This window comes from Tauraco erythrolophus, chromosome 15, assembly GCF_009769465.1.
Source record: "Tauraco erythrolophus isolate bTauEry1 chromosome 15, bTauEry1.pri, whole genome shotgun sequence".
Taxonomy (NCBI): Eukaryota; Metazoa; Chordata; class Aves; order Musophagiformes; family Musophagidae; genus Tauraco; species Tauraco erythrolophus.
The window spans coordinates 955,514-972,439 of record NC_141479.1 but is presented as its reverse complement, the minus strand read 5'-3'; the positions used below and the strand labels follow the sequence as shown (position 1 = coordinate 972,439).

The 16,926-nt window shown below is 46.7% G+C and overlaps 1 protein-coding gene across 4 annotated transcripts in view; it reads right to left on the bottom strand.

The window, feature by feature from the left end:
• Positions 1–16,721, bottom strand: part of NUTF2 (nuclear transport factor 2) — a 28,669-nt gene extending 11,948 nt beyond the window's left edge. Inside the window, exons 1-4 of one of the 4 annotated variants that reach the window (XM_086621000.1) lie at positions 15,708–15,909; positions 14,542–14,595; positions 5,541–5,658; positions 2,122–2,193 (exon numbers count right to left, since the gene is read on the bottom strand). In XM_086621000.1, the coding sequence (XP_086477126.1) occupies positions 2,122–2,193; positions 5,541–5,639 (171 nt within the window). In that variant the 5' untranslated portion in view covers positions 5,640–5,658; positions 14,542–14,595; positions 15,708–15,909. Of the gene's footprint in view, positions 1–2,121; positions 2,194–5,540; positions 5,659–9,133; positions 9,290–14,541; positions 14,596–15,707; positions 15,910–16,677 lie in introns of those variants that run through there. The other 3 variants (XM_086620999.1, XM_086621002.1, XM_086621001.1) reach the window with 3 other exon arrangements.
• Positions 16,722–16,926: the final 205 nt, after the last annotated feature.

Here is a 16,926-nt window from a genome sequence, read left to right as displayed (position 1 = left end):
AGCATTTCTCAATACAAAGAGTACAATAAAAGTGACTAACAAGTGAGAAGCCACACAATGACCAAGTGGCTTAGTCCTTTTAGTGTCCTCTGACACTAAAACTTGTCTGGGCTTTCACTACCAAAACTGTGGAATGCTCCTTGAAGTCAGGTAAGAGAAGTTCCGCACGAATGAAGTCAAGTAGCTTAAACTCACTCCTGGCGACAAAGCTACCTGTCCCAGCTTCCTCGGTGGCCCAGGAGGTTTGTAGAGCTACAGGATTATCTCAAATGCTCAATGTAAATCAGGCTGTCCCCTGATTAGGAGAGGCACTCTATTTGAAACAACTCCTAAATCCAGCACCAACTAAGACAGAAGGACCAAGTGTCAGCTCCCTCTCTGCAACAAGGTACCGGTCCGGTGCAGCAGTGCTGGCAATGTCGTTACAACCTTGCCCTGCTGTCTTAGCATCACCTGACAAAGTAGGTTGAAAAGGTGCCCCAGTGTTGCCGTTACACAGCAGAGAACTTGCTGTAAAATAAAATCCTGCCCCTGGGCGCTCACACTGATCACTCTGCCAGGCACTAAAGAACACCAGACGGCAGAAGCGCGAAAGAATTCCAGCATCAAACTTCCAGCGATCTGCTCAACTGACTCAGAAGCTTCAGAAGCTTGAACAGGAGTAGGTGAGCACGTTGTGTCGAAACAACCACCGGAGCCCAGGCAGCTCAGTGCTGACAGAGATATGCTGAAAGAGTCACGGTAAGTTGATACAGCCCCGTAACGAGCCACGGCAGCGGAAGGGCACGGAATAATTTTACTGCATTTCTTCCTTACTTTAAGCAGATGGATACAAGTCAGAGGAACTTCCTCTGCGGCAAAGTGGCATGCCTTCACTCACCGAGCAAGACCTTGCAGCAGGCACACGAATCCAGAAAGTCCAATGTGCACCGCAAACAGGGAAGGTAAAGACGAGTAACACTCCGGCGGGAAAGGGGCCGATCTGCACTGGGCCAGATCCAAGGCCAAGCAAATGCTTAGCTGGTTGGGTATCACCATGGCTGCTAGCCCAGGAGTCTAAAGAACACCGAGTACACAAGCGAGCAACTCTGGAGCTTGAGTATCGCCCCATCTAGAAGCGAGCAGCTGCAGGCTGTGCTGTTGTGAGGTGTGTGGCCTTCTCGAAGGCAATGCGGGCACCTAAGACACAGATCCAAGGGCAAACCTCAGCCTTCACAGCTAAAAGATGTCTTGGATGGAAGCAGAGACTTCGAAACACGGGAGGAGTAGCTGTACAACAAGACAAGCGTCGAAATCACAAAGATTTTTTTCTTCTCAATGTGTAACAGAAATGGTATATCTGCCTGGTATACCATGCTCTGAGCAGAACATCTGAAGACCTGAAGCATGCCCTCCACCTACCTCGCAAGAGAAACAAACTTTCTGTTTTCACGACAGTTTATAAATAAGTTTTATAACAGAAGCATGGATTTACCCAAAAGGTAAAGCTTCTCCGAGTTTGAGCAAACATGGAGAGAGAGTTTCAGTCTCCACACAGTAAGAAATGCTTTCCTCTCACTTGATGAAGAGGAAACACTGGTTTCACACTCTGGAACCATAACTGCTCATATCTGAACCACTGACACACGTTGCACTGAGGCTAAGTCAGGTTCTCTGCTACAGAACTTATTTGCAGCTTATGATTCAGAAGACAAATTGTTCCTCGCAGTAACATGTTTAGCCTCTGTCACAGGCAGGTCCACGTAACAGGTTTGCCATTCCTACTTCCTTGGCATGCTTTAAAAGAACAAAAAAACCACCTTTCATTCCTCTAGATCACAGGGTCAGCTTATGAACTATACTTTAAAAAAAAAAATCAATAGCGTCAAATGCAATTGCAGTCACAAAATAACCTTGCAAACTAAGGGTCAATTAACATTTCACCATCAGAGGCACCCATGCAACACCCCACCACACTGAATTACATCATCAATAACGTTTTTTGAAGACCAAAAGTTGGAAGCACAGGTCCCATGTGCTAGAGTTTTAAACTACTGAAGTCGAAATAAAGTTTTCAAAAGCAATTCATATATAGTCTTCAGAACTGTTTCCTAAAACATCCCATAAGGATTACGGACTTACAGAGAGTTTTTCAACAATAGCAGCTTTGCCCTGGAACTGCTGTCCTTCCCACGTAAGGCATGACGCATCAATCTGAGGGGAAAAGAAAAAAATTCATCTGCTTAGGTAACCCTTAAGCAATCCTGGTAAAATACTTTGTTTACTTGGTATATATCCTTGGTATCCAGCTATTTGGAAACTACCTCAAAGAGAAATGGAAAGAAACCACAAAGAGCAACTGAGAAAGTGTGGAATAATCAACTAGAAATGCAGTAGATTAAATTTCATTACCATGATTCTACCAGCAAAAAAGTTCCTGCCTTTGGATCAAGGTTGGCTTGCAGAAGAAAATCAAAAAGACACCAAACCCAATAATCCTACAGACACAAAGTCAAGCATGTAGAGAGACAAAAATATGTGAAGAAATCTGACAATATGAGTTGTATCATCAGCTTTTCTTTTTTCCCTCTCAGGTACTGATTCGTACACCCTACTCACACCCAAAAAAGTAGTATGTGCCTGGAAAGGTCTTCTAACAGACTGCCCTGTGTGGCACGAAGGGATTGAGGTGCTTCAGCCTACAAGCTCTCCCAGTATAGGGGGGAAGGCGTTCTGAGTCTGCTATGTCAGGTGCACCAGCAGCAGGTGAGAAACCTTCTGTTCCCCTCAGGATACTCTGTTTAAACCAGAGTCACAACATCCTGTTTTTGACATAGCTCTGCCTTCTCGAATCCAATTTTAAACCTTGGCGAACAGACTTCAATTGAGATTGGTTTCCACTGAGCTCAAACTCTGCCTGCTGCCGTCTCCAAACAGCACCCTCACCCTCCACGTGACAGCCCAAGTTCTTGCTGGGTGGCTACTCCTTCCGCTCATTTGAGATAAAATATCTCCAGGAACATGAGTCCTGGCTCTTCCCCATCCAATCTTCAGCTCTCACTGAAGCTCTGAGTGTCTCAGCTGAAAACAGCAGATTCCAAAGAACTCCATTTGTATGCTCTCCCGTAGATTTTCCAGGCCTTGTTTTTGACCCACACCATATCAAAAAGCCACTTCTTTCAACCACAGATGCTGTGCCAAACCTGCACGAGCCACAATCACTCTAAAAAAAGCTTCTGGTCCTCCATGTATCATCAGAATAAACTATACAGTGCAGCAGGAGCCAAAGAACAAAGAAGGGGACCGAGGCAACAGCACGAAGCATTTCAGGGTCACAGATGCAACCCAGGGCATTATGGTGAAGAGCCCCTGAATACGGTAGCCTCGAGTTCAGACATGCCTTTTAGGAATAAATGGGCTCAACTTAGATGGTGCAATCTGAAGCCACACAGTGAGACATCTGGCTGACACCGCTTGCACCTTACACAACATCAAGGCCTGATGCTGATCACTTGAGGGCAAGGTGATGGTAGCAGGAAACGAGGCTGTCCTCTCCAGCATTCAAATTACAACCTTCAGATATGGAAAGCCACAAAAGCAGAGGGGACTCAAAACCTGCCTTACTGAACCCACTTCAGCCATCAGCAGGAGAGCGCTGCAGGACCCTCCTGATGTTTCAAAGAGTGGCAAAGGACATAGTTTAAGTTGGTGTGGAAAATACACCCTTCCCGAAACACACTACAGCTTCACGTTGTACCTCGTGAGCATCCACCTGACTCTCTGCTATAGGTTACCTCCACAGCCACTTGCTGTATCTGGGAACAACTGCTTAAGAAAAGCATCCCTTCTGCTATCCCAAAAGCCCTAGAGATGAGAAAACAGCATAAACATAAGAAAATATTTCATTATGAGTGGCCACACACTCAAAGGAGAGGAAAGAAGTAGCTACAGCATTTTCCTACAAAACTGCAGGGAGATAACTGTAAAACAAGCCTTTGACTTGGCGCTCCAACTCCCGTAACTCGAGCAATTCATAGCAAAAGTCACAGGTCCAGATCCCTACCTGGAGTAGGTGACAACAGCTTGTTCGACCTGGATTACAACACTACAGGAGAAAACTGAACCTTGTGGTGGAAGTAGTGAGACAGGAATGCAAAAGAAATCCAAGAGCTCCCTGCTGTGTCCCTGCACGTTATAGAATTCACTCGCTCCCACAGGGTCTTCGAAGGCAAAAAACTCATCAGCAAAAGTGCATTTCTGCAGAACCTCTAATTTAGACAAGCTGTGACCTTGGTGCACTTTAGCCACACAAAACAGGATCCCATCCTCCGTAGTTTAGGAACTCCACAAAAACAATACCCATCAGTGACCTCTCCTGACTACCTTTGCATAGGTATCTCCACTGAATGATGAAAGGCAGAAAGATCCTAAGGGTGGCAAAAGCCCAGGAGTTCATTATGTGGAAGGTCACATTTCCAGGAATTTAAATTAGCCTATGCTTATCATCAGTCTTCTGAGGATTGAATGTGTCTTGGCAATAGCAGGACAGAAACTCCTAAGTGCCTTCATATTTAGAGCTGTAGACTGCATACAGGCTACTGTCTTCTTGCTTTGTACACTCTTTGTACAGAGATTTTTGGCCAAAACCAGGCAACAATCCAGCAGATAATAAATACACAACAATCCAAAGAGCAAATGCTGCTCAGAGTGCTGGTGGGTACTGATGAGGTATAGGAGGGGTGTCAGATGGTGCTCACGCAACAGTTTCAACCCTCAAGACCTTGGTGAAGCTTCATACAATTCATCCAGCAGATGAGAAACAGGTCAGAAAAACAGGATATGCTGCTGGAAGACCTGCAAGACTTGAGTGTCTTGCTGAAACACCTCAGCCACCCAGCAGCATTCCTCACCACCAGTAATCAACTCCACATGCAGAGAGGGCACTTTGCATGTTGTGGAAGTGTCTTCCCCCAAAACTAACAGCTGATGTTCCTTGGGTTTGTTACAGTCTTTACTTTTGGAAATCAAATCCATTTTGCCCCAAACAAGGAGAAAAAAAAACACTAATTTTTGAAGACATTCAAACTGAATTTAAATTTCTTTAACAAAGTCTAAATAGTTAAACTGGATTCAAAATTTTAAATCTATTTTAGTGTTCTGACAATTAATACAACATGATATCCAACAAACACCTGCAAGAACTGCTAAATGCAGAGTAGGATTTAAATCACATCCCACTTCAAGAGGGATTCAAGCAAATCCATGCCTGTAAATTAAGGTCAAACTATGGCTAGCATGTTTGCTTTTACAGAAAATTTCATCACAGCATCATCATCAGCAGCACCCTGTCTATAGCACATCAGGGATTTGATGCCTCTAGATAAAGCAGCCAAAGCTCAAAATAGAAGTGAACTGTAAAAGAAATGCAATAAGTAAAAGTTGAGTAAGTGTGATTGCACTGACTGACGTTCTGGAGTCAGGATAAAACTCATCATCCTCATCAAAATAAGGACACCTAGACAGAAAATGAGCACCCCAGCCCGCTGTGTGTACATACTTACATATATTGCTCCTAACTGAGTCCTGTCTGCATCAAAAAGCTGGTAGTAATGTTGTACGAAGCTGGACCCAATCTGCTCCCAGATAGGCTTGTCTCCCATTCTGAATCCTCACCTAAAGCTGCAAAACAAACAAACAAAAATTATCAGAAAGAACGATCACATAAATATACACAGCACTTGGCTTGTGTATTAAGCAGCAGTAAACACAGATGTCCTCAGCTGGCCAGAATTTTTCTTTGGAAGAAGTAGGACAAATCTCACCTCTGTATCCTAGACTTCTGTGAAATAAAAATCCTGGATACTAAATGGCTTAATTTCTTATGACCCTATTTGCTGATTTCTAGAGCTATTTCAGTGGGACGTCACAACCCACACGCAACAGTGGAGAACAAGAACAAAAATGAGCAAACGTCACCACCTTACGTTCATGTATTTCAAACATGACACCATCTGAAGAAGTTGGCCAGCACTTGCTATTGTGACTTGATCTCACTTACAGTAAACAACCGACGTGTTAATATGGATTGTCTGCAAGCAGCTTACACCAACTGATTTACCTATGCAGCTCCTCAGGTTATTTCCCCACCCACAAGCCATCCTAAGGAATGGCACCCAACAGGAATTCATTCACCAGCTCTTTGCTTCACACAAGCTTACTTTTTAAGACCCACTCTCCTCTTCTATCGTGTCGCTAAGGCTGAAGTATACTCGAGGTTTATCTTTTGAGCCTGCAGTAGTTTCAAGATGCAAACCATGATTTTTCCCAGTGGGGAGAGTCTGCAGTTCCCAGTGAAAGTATCGGAAGCTCAGAGGTATCACACTTCGGAACACGAGTCCCTCTACTTCGGAGGGATTAAGCGTACACCGCGTGCAGCAGTCCAGGCAGACCCAATCTCGAAACCATCACACGTGATCAGTACAGGTGATCGCTTTATCATCCCATTAAACTTGTCAGGAGAGCAAGTTCATTTTTTCTTGATCCTGATATCTCTCTAAAAGGCTGAAGAGTTGTGCTAAAAGGCAAAACACAACGATGCTGCACTCAAAACTCACCACGTTACGTTTCAAGACCTGAGTTCACTTAAAGCAAACTCTGCTATACTCGTTCAACGTCAGGATGTGCCACCCATAGTCTCTTTTTGCAATACCTGACCAGCAACCCTTGAGCTACAGGTCTGTATTTCACTGTGAGTCTAGAAAGCATCTAAGGCATGAAATTCTGTTTCAGAACACAGGACAGGACGATGATTTTGGCTTCCTTTAGTCATCAATTACTCACACACCTGTTTGACAAATTCCTAAGAGAAGTAAAAAACATATTCGTAGTATCTCCACAGCAGATACCACCCGGCCTAGCTTTCTGTGCACAGCTAGACAAGAAAACTCTTTTCATATTTTAGGGCTCTGGCCGTTTGAGTTTCACTCATACAAATAGGAAATGCAATTGGTTCAAATCCTAGGCCAGAAGTTTTAAGGTTACAAAAACGTGGCCAGCCTTGCAGAAGAGCAAATCTATTCCATTAGATCACCAGCGTAACGGGAGGTAGCACACAAGTTTTCAGGGCAGTAAATTCAACCAGCAAAGTGAAATACAAACCAAGAACAATTGCTAGAGCTTAAACACTCAGACTACTTGAGGGAGAAAAGGTTGGCATCTGTGAAGCAGAGAAGGTGACAGCACAGAGAGGTCAGACATCCCTGCTGAGAAAGGGATGTTCTGTAGTCTATGAAGGGAGGAGAGGTTCGGCAGGAGAAGCTTTGGTTGAGACAATGCACCACAAAAACATGCCCACAGACTCCCAGGTTTTGACATCCAACTGATGCTGGCTGCCTGCTAGTGCTCCAGTGCACCTCAAATTTATTTTATTCAAGGATGAGGCCAAAGAATGAACTTGATAGAAACATACCTATCCCATTTGTAAACATCCCTATTGAATTAACCACCTATGTAAAACGGTCAAGACCAAACTCAGTAACCCTGCACACTAACCTAGACTAAAAATTCAAAGACTTGTTGCCACACAACTAATATTTGAACTGCTCCAAAAAGATGTAAAATCTGGCATCAGTCACCATCACGTGTGCTCCACTAACACTTACATTACTCGGTCTGAAGGAGTTTTAACCAGTGTAGTCACTCCTCTGGGAGAACAGATCACAAACTAAAAGTCCGTCCGCGTCCAACAAGTTTAAAAACCAAAACAAATGTCCCCAACAACTTAAACCTACTTCTTCACAAGAGAAAAAGTATTGATTGTGCATCCATGACTGCCACATACCAGCCTAACCTAGAGCAGATGTAGAAATCAAACAACTTCACCTTGTATTAAAGGATTTCTACGTTGAAAGAAAACCACCCTAAGACCATCTCACCAACTCCCTGGAAACTTTGCTGAGGGACGGCTGCCCACCCTGTCAGGGAGGACTCTCATGCCTTGTCTGGAAAACCAGAAGTACTGGTATTTAGTTGTGAAGTCTGCTCTTTCCGTTCCGGACCTGCAGGTACCTAGAGGCGCGCAGTTTGGGATGGCTGCAGTGGAGCCAACAATCAGCTCAGGTGAAACTCACGTCTGTTCGTTTTTTTATGGATCATCACAGCTTCAACTTCAACCCATCAACCCACATTGCTACCAGATATCCTTCCTAAACATTCAAGTGTATATCTAGCTGACAGTACCGATACTAAACAGCCACAGATGTAACATTGTGCAACTCTCCAAGTGCAAGGTCCTGCACGTGGGTCGGGGCAATCCCAAGCACAAGTACAGGCTGGGCAGAGAATGGATGGAGAGCACCCCTGAGGAGGAGGACTTGGGAGTGCTGCTGGGTGAGAAGCTCAACATGAGCTGGCACCATGCGCTGGTAGCCCAGAAAGCCAACCGTGTCCTGGGCTGTATCCAAAGCAGTGTGGGCAGCAGGGCGAGGGAGGGGATTCTGCCCCTCTGCTCTGCTCTCCTGAGACCCCCCTGCAGTGCTGCCTTCAGCTCTGGGGTCCCCAACATCAGAAGGACATGGAGCTGCTGCTGGAGCAGGTCCAGAGGAGGCCACGAAGATGATCCGAGGGCTGGGGCACCTCTGCTCTGGAGACAGGCTGAGAGAGTTGGGGCTGTTCAGCCTGGAGAAGAGAAGGCTCCGGGGAGATCTTCCAGCACCTTCCAGTGCCTAAAGAGGCTACAAGAAAGCTGGAGAGGGGCTTTGGACAAGGGTGTGGAGTGACAGGACACGGGACGATGGCTTTAAACTGAAAGAGGGGAGATTTAGATTGGATATAAGTAAGGAATTTTTAACTCTGAGGGTGGTGAGGCACTGGCACAGGTTGCCCAGAGAAGCTGTGGCTGCCCCATCCCTGGCAGTGTTCAAGGCCAGGTTGGATGAGGCTTTGAGCAACCTGGTGTAGTGGAAGGTGTCCCTGCCCATGAGCAGGAAGGATAGAACTGGATGGTCTTTGAGGTCCCTTCCAACCCAAACCATTCTACGACTCTATGATTGAGAGGAAGTAGTGAACAGCAAAAACCCACCAGCTTATTGTTCTGAAGCTACAGTTAGCTGTTGCTAAATGAACTTCCACACAGACAATGAGCATTCACCCTTACCAGCTCACTGTACCATCATCCAAACCCAGGATCTGTCTGCCAGCTGTCTGCCAGCACTGCACCTCATTCAGACTCGGCAGCTTTCACCTCCTCAAGGCACAGCAGCCTCACTCAAGCACATGTCCTTCTGTTCAATCCTGAAACTGCAAGAAACCCTCTGAGACTGAAGAAATTAAGAAATTTGTATTTTAAACGCAGAAAGTAGTATTATGGTTTCTAAAACTAGGATGCTAGCTTGTTATCTCCTTCTACAAAAATGTATTTCTATTTTGGCACGTAAAATACCATTAAAAAACCAAACAGTATAAATGTGACCAGCTATAATGCTGATTTTGCCAGAAGTGAGAACCCAACTGAAAAAAAAAAGCTGCAGAGATGAATGAACCTTGATTATTTTTGTTTATTTGTTTTTTTCTTACAACCTTGTTCTTTCTCCTATGCCATGCATATATGGTTTTGCTGAACACTCTCACTCTCCCTGGAAAGGTTTTTTTTATTTTCCTTTTCCGATTTGTCATCTTTTCCTCCATGCTGTCTTATGTTTTCTGCCTGTCATCACAGACGTAAGCAGCTTAGCGATGTACCTAAAGAAAGAACGAGACAGAAATGATCTTCTGTGCCATCAAGCCCAGTCCCTTTCCACGAGAGTACAATTCACCTGAGATTGTACTGACACATTTATCGGGCTGTTTTAATCAGATAAAAGTAACATAAAAGGCTTTTAAGATCTATTCCAAAGCTACAAAGAACACACATATTCCGACGTTGCCAAACATTAGGACAACACAGATGTGCCTCAGAGCCAGCCAGCCACATCTATCCATGGTTAACTCAAAAGTTTGGTGACAGAGGCAAGAATATTTGGTTAATATTAAGTCAGATAAAAGAAGTTTCAATAAGCTAGAAAGCACATAAGATGTGACACACCTGTCCTGTCCTTTTAAGGGCACCTGCTGAAAGTTACCACTGTTTAAGTGTGTCATTGGATATTCCACCTCAACTCCCCATGGAAAAAGAGACAGTTTCCTTAAGCTAATTAATTTTCTTTGTCACTTCAAACCAAACCTACCTCATCACATCCACTTAACAACATCACAGCCCATTTGATTAACGGCTTCTTCGCAGGAGCCCAGCAGCAAAGCCGTGCTACCAACACGGAGTGTAAAGCTTTAACTCGCGTTACTCGCTCCATTCTTTGGAATCTGCTCATATTAGAGAGCTCATCCCACCTCAGATACCACCCAGCAGCCAGTGCTCACGCTGGAACCCAGTACAGTGCACAAGCTGCAGCTGCCAGCAACTCTCTCTCCAACAGGTACACGCTGACACTGTAGAACTGGGATCGCTGCTCAACAGGGACTTTTCCTCGGTGACGTCTAAATCAAATTTTCCGATACCTTTGCCAGGCCGCACATTGACACATCCTCTGGCCCTCTCCACATCTCTCACCACACTTCCTACACACCTCTTCCTACAAGGTACCATAGTATCCCCAGCATCTTCATCCCATGTTCATCCCAGCGCTGCCACTGCTGCACAATGCCTTGGGATACGCAGCATCCCTGAGCACACAGCAAACCTCCTGTGTTCAGCATCCTGCAGCACAGGAAAGGGAATTCGTACCCTAAACCATGCAGAACTTCCCAGTTCACTTTCCTACACACAGTCTTGGACCTCCCACGTCAACAGGACTTCCACAGGGCCCCACAAACCCCAGCAGCCCAGCCCACACAGTCCATAATGCCCAGCGATTCTGTTGCTGCTTGACCTTCCTAAATCATCCAAGCCTACGCTACACCCTGGAGCCTCTCTTCCTCCTTCCCCACAGGTTCCTCCAGCTTATGATGTCCTGTGCCACCAGCCATGCTGCTCCAGGAGGCAGACGGCTGCCCGAACTAAGCTCCCTCCTCATCTGCTTTGGCACATGGCACTAACATGATGTGAAGGTGCATGATCCAAACAGTAGTAGCACCAAGGAGGAAAGAACGGTACGAGACAGAGGAGGGCTAAGAGAGAAAGGAGCTTTCACATGGGCCATGAGTGACACTGAATTAAACTAGGGTTACACTGGCTTCAGGCAACAGATTTTCTGCCCACGAAACACAGAATCTTTCCCAGTGCCTGTCACAGCTTAGATGTTCCGTATCTATGCTCATCCCTCTTCCTTCTCTGGGTCACCTCGGCTTGAGAGATCACCACGAACAAGACGACTGCTCATAACTTCTAAGGGGAACACAGTCCTTAAAAGACCCATTTCTGCAAAAGGGCTGAACAAAAACTCTTCCCATTGCTTCCCTCAACTAACAAGAAACCGTGAAACAACCTGGAGATGATTCTCTGCCAGCATGCTGTAGTACAAAGTCCATCCTTCTGCTCAAGCGGCATCACCAGAGCTACTCAGAGGTGTAACTTGAGGAGAAGCCACCTTTTCTCTTGGCAAAAGTAGAAAGAGCCACAGCAGCTGGTTATCAGACCTGGCCATATGTAAGCTCACTGCTATCAACTAAAAAAATTCAGTCTTCAAGCATGGCAGACCTGCACTTCCATAAGAATCCTACATTTTCTGAAAACCTCAACAAAAACTAGTATGAGCAATAGTAAAGTATAATGTAAATTGCTAAATAAAAATGAAGGTGGGTTCCCAGGGATCGTCACATCTAAAAAGCACGCTGCGTTCGAAGAATCAATGAACAGCCATCACAGGCACGTAAGCTCAGTAACAACTTTCTCATCAAAGAAAGAAAACACAGAATTAAGAGGAAAATCTAACATGCTAGAAGAGAAAAAAAAAAAATCCCCATCTATGTTCCAGTTATGACTACATTTATTCCGTAAGTCATCAGAGCAAAAATAAACCACGCTCCCTGGGTACCAGGGATGGCCCTACACACCACTGCTCCAAAGTTAAACTCTCTTAAGATAGAATTGAAGCCTGTTTTCTGGAAGATCTGAAAATTAGTGTAACAAGAAAGCACCCATGCTCCCTTTAAATTGGTGCTATTGGTTCAGAAGTGAATCCATGGCAAACATGATTTAAGACCATCAGTTGCTGCACCCTTCACTACTGATTAACGAGAGTAAATAAAGGACAACGAAAGAGCTCTCAGTTGTTGCAGCTCCTGTTACTCATGGAACTTCTACCATGCACGTATTTTTGATCGCTCAGATTAGAAAGAGTGAGCAGTCTTTAGACTGCAGTAAAAAAACAAAGCAGCAAACAGTTTTTAGGCTGTTTTCCACTCAATCTCTTTTCTATCACCACTAAAACTTACGAAGATGGGAGTGTCTCCTGAGCACGCTTTCCAGGAACACAATGGAACCAGCATCACAGGACCAGTTAATCTTCTCTCAAACAGATCAACTATTCAACCACTTCACGAATCACTCGATAACAGATCATCCTCCTTTAGCAAAGGCACACACTCACAACAGAAGAAACTACACCAATTATCACAGCCTAATTCAGGTTATAACGGACCTCCTCCAGCTCCGAACAGGGCCAGCTAGGAGATGAGACCAGGTTGCCTACACCTTTATCCACTCCAGCATCCCCAAAAGCCCTGATGCTGGAGACTACATAACCTCCATGGGCAACCTGTTCCGACGCTCGACCGCCCTCGCGCAGAGGGCAGCTCTCCCGCGTTCAACCAGAATCCCTTCTGTTCCAAACTCTGCCCTTTGTCTCCTGTGCTCCCACCAAGGACTCCTGTGGAAAGCCTGGCTCCATTTTCCTGATAATGGTCTGACAGATGCTGGAGGCTGGGATTAAGCCCCGCTCAAGCCTTCTCCTCTCCAGCCTAAGCAAGCCCAGGCCGGGCAGAACGCGCGTTAATGCAGGGGTGATGAAACTCTGGAACTTACTCGGGGACATCATAGACCATCAGTCATTTATCTTAAACTCTGAACCACTTTCTGAGAGACTCCAACTTCGTGGTCAACATTTCTCAGTTGGAAAACCTACGAAATTACCAGTTGAGGAGCAAATTCATGCATCCAGAGACTGAAAAACATGCTTATCTCAGGTGTCTCTGCTATCAACTCCACAGGAGCTGACTGATGCACCGAGCTTAATCTGAGAGTTACTGCTCCAGGCCAAGCAGGAGTTACCAATTCCAACAGAGACCTTCACCTAGCTGTGCAAGAAATTACACTATTCTAAACACACTTTCAGATGTAAAAATAATTAAGTCTTGTGGAAGGATGGAAAGGGAGAAAGGGGAAGAGTGACAAGGCACAGACTGTTTCCTTCTGAAAAATATGGAAAATAAATTGACTTTCCTCTTCTCCGTCTTTTTATTCCTCTCCTCCAACTTTATTAAGACAAATTAATGCAGGAATTGTGCCAACCTGAAGTATGTATTTTTTTTTTTGGTTACAGATGTCAGCAAGTACAAGGCCACTAGAAATTAAAACACGTAGGGAGGACTCTGGAAAAGCTTTCACTGTGCCTACAGCTTGATGCTCATCCTGTCTGCAACCTGACAGCCCAACAGAGCCACGAAGAGTCAGCCAAAATGATTTTCAAATATATAGATATATATTCTATTACATATAATTGGATAGGAAGATGTAACGTTTTGCTGTTAAGCAACAGCAACAACAGCACACATCTGCCATCTTTTCCACCCTATTCCTGCTGAAATCCAAAAACTGAATTCAAGTTTACAAGGCAGAAGTCCCATCTCCTTTCCCCAGGACGAATCCAAGACTGCTCAGTAAAGTAACAGAGGAGGCAATGGTGGGCAGGAGGTGGAAACTGCTGCACCACGTTTTTCACTACCTTGTGGGCACAGTAACACAACATTTAATCCCCAGGAAACAGCAGAAGATATTTCTATCTATCCATCTCTGACTATCATGACAGCTGTTTCAGGTTAGGAGAAAATCAGGAACTGATTTTTAAGTTACAGAAGCAGAGACGTCACACCACAGTTATAACCCTTTTTTCTCTACCAAATCATTACTTAAAAATTAACCAGGTTTGTTCAGGAGCCCAGCAGCAAAGTAATATTCAGTATTAATTTTTATTCCAAATAGAACCTCTATAAAAAGCCTGCAAATTAATCCTCACAACCTTTCTTGTGGTTTCCACCTGAAGTTTGGCACATTTGAAAACAATCACTGCTACATATCTGTTAAAAGTAGCAAGCTGTGTAAGTAACAGTCCTAAATTAGACAGCACACAGGCAGTCACCCCTAAAACCACAACCCTAGGTACCTTAGTGCAGTGCTAAATGCAAGAGGACTGAGATAACACTAATATTTGCATTATATTACCCCATAATTTTAGGTTTAGCCACAGTATTCCTCTATTATCGACTGGCAGCATTCAAAACATGGAAAATTTCCTCCAACACGCTTTACGATCCACAAGCTTTTCATGTGTGCAAGCAAGGCTTTTACCTCACCTCCAAACAACTGCTATCAGGTCTCTGGGTGAGCTCCAAATTTCCAAAATATGCCTGCAATAAAAAAAAAAAAGACTCACCAAAACTTTTCCTATGGTATCTATCTCACTACCTTCCACTTCCAAAACCGCATATTTTCTCTCCTATTTTGCTTCTCTTTCCCTTCTTGCAACACACAAGAGCCTTTCTTCCAGAAACATGGTATGGAAGTACACTAATCAGTCATTTACAAATACAAATATTAAAAATGCCACAATATTCAGAAGTTTTAACACAACTGAAAGAGATCACGCTTACGAAAGTTACCAGCTATTAGTATACCACCATCCTTACACAAAACACACTCCACACCATCACTAACTCGACAATCCTATTATTGGTGACAGAGACAAAAGAATTCCCTGCAGGGAGAACCACAGAAAGTTGTTACCATTTGCATTTTTTCTAAGGAACTGAACAAACACAGATGTTAAAGCAAATATATTTCAAACCACCTAGTGAATAACCTGCAATCTTTCAGGGAGGAACATGGAATAATAATTAGGATCCCAGTGGGAAAATAGTTAAACGGTCCAAAAGTGAGCCAAAAGTGTCACTGGACTTTAAAATTAGATGATGCGTTTCACTGATAAAGAGATATTATAGAAAAGTTATTTCTCTACTTCTACACAGAGATCTGTGAAATGCTTTTTTTGTTGTTGCTGCTGCTAAAATAAAACTTAAAAGTCACCACACACAAACCCAGAGAGCTTGAACATCACTCCTCCCAGAAAAAGAGAAATTTAAAAAGTATCAATTTGAGAAGGCAGCTGATCCAGCACATTTACTTCGAAGCAACAGTTCTGCAACCAATTCCTGCTCAACGCGCTTTGTTCCCGTTTGGCTGCAGTACATGTCTGCCACAAATCCAACTCCAAACCAAACTAGAAGTGATGGACTTTGAATGAGAGCGAACGGTTGGAATCGTTACAGCCAGCATTACACAGGGAGTTAAATTCGAACAGTAGAACCGTCTTTGGGACTTAATGTCTTCAGAAAATTCTCGTATTAACAAAACGCACCGTACGCTCCTTGCTACTGTGAGTTTCTGCAGGTTTGGATTGGTTTTGAAGGTAAAAAGTGACAACGGCTATAGAAGTGGAATTAAAAAAAAAGAAAAAAATCACCTCTTGGAGAACGACACCGCAAACTGGCAACTCAAAGGAAAAAACTGGGCGGCTACAGCACACGCACTTTGCTCGCTTTACTCCAAGGAAGCGCGAACCTTTTGTTTTCTGCGTTACAAAGCGATTGGACCCCGTCGGACCGACTTCGGCCCCCGCACACCTTCTCGCGAGGCGGCCAGACGTGCAGCAGGAGCACCAGAAGCACCGGGAGCAGCGAGCAGCCCCCGGCACAACCGGCACCGGGCGGACCAGCGCCTCGCAGCTCTCAGCCCGGGAGCTCGCCCCTCCGCCTCTCCTCGCCGCGCTGTACGGGGCACCGGGCTCGGTGCCGGGGGCAGCCCCGGTGCCTCGGAGCATGGCGACAGCACGGCCTGAGCGGGGTCAGCACTCCCGGGAAGAGCCGTTCGCTGCCGCACGCCGGGCCCGCCGCTGCTCCCGCAGCCTGAGGAGCGGCGCTCGCCTCGCCGTTACTCACCGGCGACCCGCCAGACGGATGTGCTCCCGCCCCGCGGCACGGGCTCCCTCCGCGAAGGCTCCTCGCTGCCCGCAGCCGCCCGGAGGAGCGGGGCTGGGGCCCTCCACCCTCCTCAGCCCACCGCCCGCCCGCCCACACGCGGGGCCCCGCCCGACCCCCTCAGCCCCGGGCAGAGCCGGCGGCGGCGGCTCGGCTCCCTCGGGCACCGAACGCGGGCGCGGGGCCGCGGCCACCGCCCCTCGGGGACCGCGCTGCCGGCGCCTCAAAGGCGGGGAAGGTCAGGGCGGCTCCGGCCGCCAGCTCCCGCTCCGCTCCGCTCGGCCCGCGGCTGCCGGCAGCGCCCCGCGCCGGGGCTGGGCCGGCCCACGGGGCCGCAGCCGCCGGAGCGCAGGGTGGGGCGGCGCCATGTGCCGGCCCGCGGGCGGGCGGCCGGGCCCGGGCCCGCTCCCGCCGCCCCGCCGGGGGCCCGCTGCCGCCCCGCCCCCCCGCACTCACCCCGCGGCTCCCACTATGGCGGCGGCGGCGGCACCGTGCGCGGCGCGAACCCCCTCAGCCTCTCTCGCCCGCCCCGCCCCGCCCCGGCGGCCCCGCCCCGCAGCACGCCGGGACAGCGAGTCCCGCTGGCCGCCGGAGCGCGCGTTAGGAGGGGCTCGGGGGACTACAACTCCCGACGTGCCCCGCGCCGCCGCCCGCGGGGCTCATTTGAATGAAGGGGACCGCGCAGCGCCGGCCCCGCAGGCGGTG